Below are 6,961 nucleotides of genomic sequence, written 5' to 3' on the forward strand. Positions count from 1 at the left end.
GGAGTCCAATCGACTTGGCAACCCTAGCACAACCACAAAATGGCTGCTATGGGTGTTGGAGCCAGCCACAAAATGGCTGCTATGGGAGGTGGAGCCAGCCACAAAATGGCCGCTGCGGAAGGTGGAGCCGCACACAGTAAGAGGCCCAAGTGCAGGGGATGAGAGTAGTAACTTTAAAAAATACACTGGAGTAGAGGAGTGTGAGAGAGAATAGAACCAACACTCGTCTAGCTCGTATTGATTTCTTTGGATCTCTAGCTGAGAAAGGTCTTTCCCATGTCTTCTTCCTTAAGATCTTTTCAGATCCTGGAGATGCCAGAAATTGAAAGGGGAGAAAGAAGATTCTTTCCCCACTCTTGCTACCAGAAGTTCACTGACTAGGGATGCCAGGGATTGAATTTGGGATATTCTGCATGCAAAGGAGGCCTTGTACTTTGGAGCAGTGGACCCTCGCCAGTAGCCAATGGGGTACAGGATGTGGAGAAGGATTTCCTGCAGGGGTAATTTTGTAGAAAAAGAGCTAGGGGAACTCATTAGCATAACTCATTAGCATATGCCACACCCCCTGACATCATAAGGCCCGGCAGTGGATCTGCAAGGCCGGCGGGAGTGTGAGGAAGCCCCACCAAGGCCCTCCCTGGCCCCAGGCAGGGGTGGGGAGAGGCGGGGAGGAAGCAACTTACCCTCCCTCTTCTCCTGCCTCCTCCTGGCTGAATGAGGGCCGGAAGTGGAGCAGCCAGAAGCAGGGGGTGGGGCTTCGTGTGTGCCCCGCCCCCCCACACCTCACCGGGGGAACTGCCTTCCCCCGCGTCCCCCCCCCAAATGACCTCTGATTTCCTGTAATCAGGGATGGGGCTTTGGTGCTGTCTGTCACATTTGGTTCCTAGCGGAAATGTCAGCATTGTGAAACAAACAAACAAACTGGGTTGGATCTAGACTAAATTTTCCACTAAGGGAGGGTGTAACTTCCGCCAATTCCCTCTGCCCCCTGTAGTCCACCTATTTGCACCTCATCCCATTCCTGAGGGTCCCCTGTCCCCCAGGAGTAGCATTTCAGGGAGATCTGTGGGCAGTAGTGGGAGACAGAGACGGGAATGTTCTGTTCCCCTGATGGAAGTGCCTCCCGTTAGTGGGTTTTTTAATCTGGATCCAACCTGGTGTCTGCAGTTGTACATAGTTTACCCCAGAAATGCAGGTCACAGAATCTAGATTTACTCAATGTAAAGTTTGGTGCAAGTTTTTGAATGATGAGTATTACAGTCTGTTACATAAGTGTTGGATAGGGTTGCTAACTGCAGCTTGGGAAATTCCTGGAGATTTGGGAAGGGGCGGGGCCTGGGAAGGGCAAGAGTTTAGGGTGGGAAGAAAACACAGAGGGGATGCAATGTCTCTCTAGGACTTGTGTTTCTCTATGGCAAACCATAGAGTCTGCCTTCCAAAGCTGCCATTTCCTGCAAGGGAACTGATCCACGTAGCCTGGACATCAGTTGTTATCCCAGGAGATCTCCAGGATCTACCTGGAGATTGGCAGCCCTACCGTTGGACAATGCCTAATACAAAGTCCATGAATTCAGCTTTGGAAGCCCCTCCCCCCACATTATCACTCTCTCCAGGGGTCATTTCGTAGGAAAAGAGGTGCAGGAGCACATTAGCATAACTCATTAGCATAACCTATTTGCATATGCCACACCCCCTGACATCACCGGAAATGTGTCAGAAGGCAACACCCACCGCTCAGGCTCCACTGGACTGTTTTGGATTGCTAGCTATTGGGGGGAGGGGGGGAACATGCAGATCTGTCCTCGCAGAGGAGGGAGAGTTTGTGCCTGAATAAAACTTGGTCTTAAAGGTGCCACTGGACTGTTGTGGACCATGGGGCCGGGGGGGGGCTCTGCAGCTTACCTGGTTGCTTCTTGCGCTGACTTGCAGGGGGTGGGGCTTGTTGCATGTGCTCGCCCCCTGGGCTCTTTCCTGCCGGAGCTCCGCTCCTGCAGGAAATGACCCCTGACTCTCCCCCCTCCCCATACTCATGGCAGTTTTCAGGGAAAGCACATTTCTGGCTCCAAAACATTAGGGAGAGGAAGGAAATCTTATCGGTAGATGAAGCATCCCCCATTGCCTCCCCGCTCCCCTGCAGCCGTTATACCTGCAAATAGCAGTGAACCCTCGGACAGAGCACTTACTTCCGTTCCATGATCTTCCTGAACTCTATCCTAGAGAGGACACCGCGGGACTGGGCTTGGATGCGGGTGATGATGCGGGAGAGGCGTTCGTCCCTCATCTCTTCGAGCAGGCCCAGAAGACCAGCCTTGAAGAACACCTGGACAAAAAGAGAATTGGGGGGGGGAAGGGCCTCAGGATTAAGGTACTGGCAGAAGTTAAGAGCCAAGAGATTGAGGCAGACATCTCCAACGTTTTTTCCAGCCTGTGGGCACCTTTGGAATTCTGACACAGGGAGATGGGCACAGCCCCAAAATAGCTATTACAAAATGGCTGCCCGAGGAGGCGGAGCCAGCCACAAGATGGCTGCCGTAGCTTATGTTTAGTCACGCAGTGAAGATCTTTCTGCGTGGCAGTTGCTGCCAAAGCAGCATTTTTTTAACAAAACGGCGTAGCCAATCACATCTACAATGGCCAATCAGAAGCCCTGCTGGGGAGAAATGCTACCTGGCCCCATCCACTTTCTCAAAACACTTGATGGGCACCTAAAAGTTGTTGTTGGTCACTGTGCACGCTGGGGACCCCTGAGATAGGGGGTTAAGGGGCAAGCCAGCAGAGTGCTTTCCCTGCAGCGGTGGCCCCCTCACCTTGGTGTGTCCAAATTTGTACTGATTGTGGTCGATGTCCAGAGAGCCAAGCAGCTTCTCGGCTCCCTTCCTGCTATCGATGAACTGACCCTCCGGGATAGCGGCCGGATTCAGGATACGATACCTGGGAACGAGAAAGGTATAAATACCTCTGTCAGCTTCCCCTTTGGCGGAACTTCTCCGTGCAGCGGTGGCAGCTGCTTACGCCAAAGCCCGGAGTATTCCACAGTTGCACTGCACAAGAATAGAACTCGGTATCTCGGTAAAACGGAGACTCTTGACCATCTCAGCTGACCCCCATTCTTCAGAGAAAAAGAACCCTAAAGTGTCTAGCCTTCGTGGAGGTGAAGATTAGCCTGGAAACATATGCAGGCAGATCTCAAAAATCAGAGAAGGTTTGAGCATGAATGTCCAGATGGACCGGAGCGGGCCTTCCCATTCCTGGCTGTGGCTGTCAGAAGAATAAGTCATGGGGGGAAAACCCAAAGGCAAATCTATGCATACCTGGGGTGCAATTGAATTTATTTATTTTTGAGCAGAGTAAACGTAACCCTGGCAGTGCTCTGCAGTTGGGGCTGCCTTCGTTCCGATGTTGCCCCGTAATGGGAAGGCCTTCCCCACTACCAGGGGTCATTTCCTGTGGGAGCACTTTGGACTGCCTGTGGACTATCTTGCTCCCGCCTGGCCTGATACCGCATTCCTGACAGGGACTCAGGATTAAGGTACCAGCAGAAGTTAAGAGCCAAGAGGTTGAGGCAGACATCTCCAACTTTTTTTCCAGCCTGTGGGCACCTTTGGAATTCTGACACAGGGAGATGGGCACAGCCCCCAAAATAGCTGTTACAAAATGGCTGCCCGAGGAGGCGGAGCCAGCCACAAGATGGCTGCCGTAGCTTATGTTTAGTCACGCAGTGAAGATCTTTCTGCTTCGTGGCAGTTGCTGCCAAAGCAGCATTTTTTTAACAAAACGGCGTAGCCAATCACATCTACAATGGCCAATCAGAAGCCCTGCTGGGGAGAAATGCTACCTGGCCCCATCCACTTTCTCAAAACACTTGATGGGCACCTAAAAGTTGTTGTTGGTCACTGTGCACGCTGGGGACCCCTGAGATAGGGGGTAAGGGGCAAGCCAGCAGAGTGCTTTCCCTGCAGCGGTGGCCCACTCACCTTGGTGTGTCCAAATTTGTACTGATTGTGGTCGATGTCCAGAGAGCCAAGCAGCTTCTCGGCTCCCTTCCTGCTATCGATGAACTGACCCTCCGGGATAGCGGCCGGATTCAGGATACGATACCTGGGAACGAGAAAGGTATAAATACCTCTGTCAGCTTCCCCTTTGGCGGAACTTCTCCGTGCAGCGGTGGCCGCTGCTTACGCCAAAGCCCAGAGTATTCCACAGTTGCACTGCACAAGAATAGAACTCGGTATCTCGGTAAAACGGAGACTCTTGACCATCTCAGCTGACCCCCATTCTTCAGAGAAAAAGAACCCTAAAGTGTCTAGCCTTCGTGGAGGTGAAGATTAGCCTGGAAACATATGCAGGCAGATCTCAAAAATCAGAGAAGGTTTGAGCATGAATGTCCAGATGGACCGGAGCGGGCCTTCCCATTCCTGGCTGTGGCTGTCAGAAGAATAAGTCATGGGGGGAAAACCCAAAGGCAAATCTATGCATACCTGGGGTGCAATTGAATTTATTTATTTTTGAGCAGAGTAAACGTAACCCTGGCAGTGCTCTGCAGTTGGGGCTGCCTTCGTTCCGATGTTGCCCCGTAATGGGAAGGCCTTCCCCACTACCAGGGGTCATTTCCTGTGGGAGCGCACAGGAGCGGAGCTCTGGCAGTAAGGAGCCCAGGGGATGGGCATATGCAACAAGCCCCACCCCCTGCTCCCAGTAGCCCTCAGTTGGGCCACGAGGAGCAAGAAGCAGCCAGGTAAGTTGCAGAGCCCCCCCCCCCGGCCCGCCACATACTTCCGGTGATGTCAGGGGGTGTGGCATATGCAAATAACTTATGCTAATGAGCTATGCTAATGAGCTCCTGCATCTCTTTTTCTACGAAATGACCCCTGCCCACTACTATTCTGAACAAAGCATCTTTAGACAAATCAATGCTCCCTCTAAGCCAGTGGTGGTGAACCTATGGCACGGGTGCCAGAGGTGGCACTCAGAGCCCTCTCTGTGGGCACACGTGCCATCGCCCCAGCCAGGCCCAGACCATCATTAAAGTGTCGAATTCTCTGCCAAATAATTTTAAGTAAATGAAAGCATGTATTCAGGTTAAATTGCCGTGTTGGCACTTTGCGATCAATAAGTGGGTTTTGGGTCACAGTTTGAGCACTTGGTCTCTAAAAGGCTCACCATCACTGCTCTAAGCTGTGGAGTCTTGTGAGCAAAAATTCTACTTTGTGAGCTGCTGGCATGAAAGTTGTGAGCGAGCGATTGGGCTACTGCATAAATTATCTTGCTCTGGAGCCACATCCTTCCGGAGCTAAGGCAAAAATGTGTGAGCCGGAGGCTAAAATACGGTGAGCCAGCTCACACTAACTCAGCTTCTCCTTCCGGAGCTAAGGCAAAAATGTGTGAGCCGGAGGCTAAAATACGGTGAGCCAGCCCACACTAACTCAGCTTAGAGGGAACACTGGACACTCCCCCCATACATCTCCATTTGAAGGATAAGCCCACCTTTGCCTGAAGTCCCCGTAGAGGATTCGGTTGGGGAACCCCTTCCGGCAGATCCGGATCCCCTCCAGCACTCCGTTACAGCGCAGCTGGTGCATGACCAGAGAATTGTCTATCATCCCTGAGAGAGAAGGGGCAGAAAGAGAAGGGCGCAAAAGGAAGAGATGGGTTGTATTTATTTATCAATTAAATTTATGGATCGCCCCATTCCCTACAATTGTACGGCTCTGGGAGATGTAAAGGCAAAGGTAAAGGTTTCCCTTGCTCGAAAGCCAGTCGAATCCGACTCTAGGGGGCGGTGCTCATCTCCGTTTCCAAGCCGAAGAGCCAGCGCTGTCCGAAGACGTTTCCGTGGTCATGTGGCCGGCATGACTAAACACCAAGGTGCACGGAACGCTGTTTCCTTCCCACCGAAGTGGTACCTATTTATCTACTTGCAATTTCTTGCTTTCGAATGGCTAGGTTGGCAGGAGCTGGGACCAGAGACAGGAGTTCACTCCGTCACGCGGCACTCGGGTCTCAAACTGCCAAACTACCGACCTTCCAGTCTGCAGTTCAGCGTCTTAACCTCTGAGCCACCGCAGCTCTTGGCTGGGCGATGTACAATAGCATTAAAACAATAGCCAGATAAAACAATAATTCATTTTAAATTAAATTTTAAAAGACAGATGGCGAATAGTAATACTTATGATTAGTTATGCCCATATTACAGACTGCCGGTCACTTTGTAGGCAGGGGGGAAGAGGTTGAAATGCGCATGGACAACTGAGGAGGGTGCCAACCAAGGCAAAAACCGTCAGTGTCCCCAACCAAAAGCCTGGTGGGAACATCTCTGCCTTGCAGGCCCTGCGGAATTGCATAAGATCCTGCAGGGCCCTGATGCTATTTGACAGAGGGTTCCACCAGGCTGGGGCCAGCACCAAAAAGGCCCCGCCCCTGGTCAAGGATAGCCGGATATCCTTTCGGTCAGGGATCACCAGTGTGCTGTTATCCAAGGAGTTCAATGCCCTTCCGTTGTTACCGCCAGGGGTCATTTCCTGCAGGAGCGCACAGGAGCGGAGCTCCGGCAGTAAGGAGCCCAGGGGGCGGGCACAAGCAACAAGCCCCACCCCCTGCTCCCAGCAGCCCTCAGTCAGAGCAAGAAGCAGTCAGGTAGGTTGCAGAGCTCCCCCCGCCCTGGTCCAAAACAGTCTAGTGGCACCTTTAAGACCAAGTTTTATTCAGGTACAAGCTCTCCCTCCTCTGCGAGGACAGATCTGCACGTTCCCCCCCCCCAATAGCTAGCAATCCAACACAGTCCAGTGGAGCCTGAGCGGTGGGTGTTGCCTTCCGACACACTTCGGGTGAGGTCAGGGGGTGTGGCATATGCAAATAAGTTATGCTAATGAGTTATGCTAATGAGCTCCTGCACCTCTTTTTCTACTAAATGACCCCTGGTTACCGCACAGGTCTTCCCCAGCTCCCACGATCCTCTTGATCA

At 52.2% G+C, this 6,961-nt stretch overlaps 1 protein-coding gene across 1 annotated transcript in view; it reads right to left on the minus strand.

Annotated features, from left to right (window-relative positions):
• LOC107107576 (myosin-7-like) overlaps nucleotides 1-6,961 on the minus strand; it is a 64,478-nt gene that overhangs the window by 31,521 nt on the left and 25,996 nt on the right. The window contains exons 18-20 of the mRNA XM_015407884.1: nucleotides 5,485-5,602; nucleotides 3,975-4,098; nucleotides 2,184-2,320 (exon numbers count right to left, since the gene is read on the minus strand). Of these exons, the coding sequence (XP_015263370.1) occupies nucleotides 2,184-2,320; nucleotides 3,975-4,098; nucleotides 5,485-5,602 (379 nt within the window). The remainder of the gene's footprint in view (nucleotides 1-2,183; nucleotides 2,321-3,974; nucleotides 4,099-5,484; nucleotides 5,603-6,961) is intronic.

Source organism: Gekko japonicus, unplaced genomic scaffold (assembly GCF_001447785.1).
Source record: "Gekko japonicus isolate JY-2015 unplaced genomic scaffold, Gekko_japonicus_V1.1 scaffold4320, whole genome shotgun sequence".
NCBI classification, from domain to species: Eukaryota; Metazoa; Chordata; class Lepidosauria; order Squamata; family Gekkonidae; genus Gekko; species Gekko japonicus.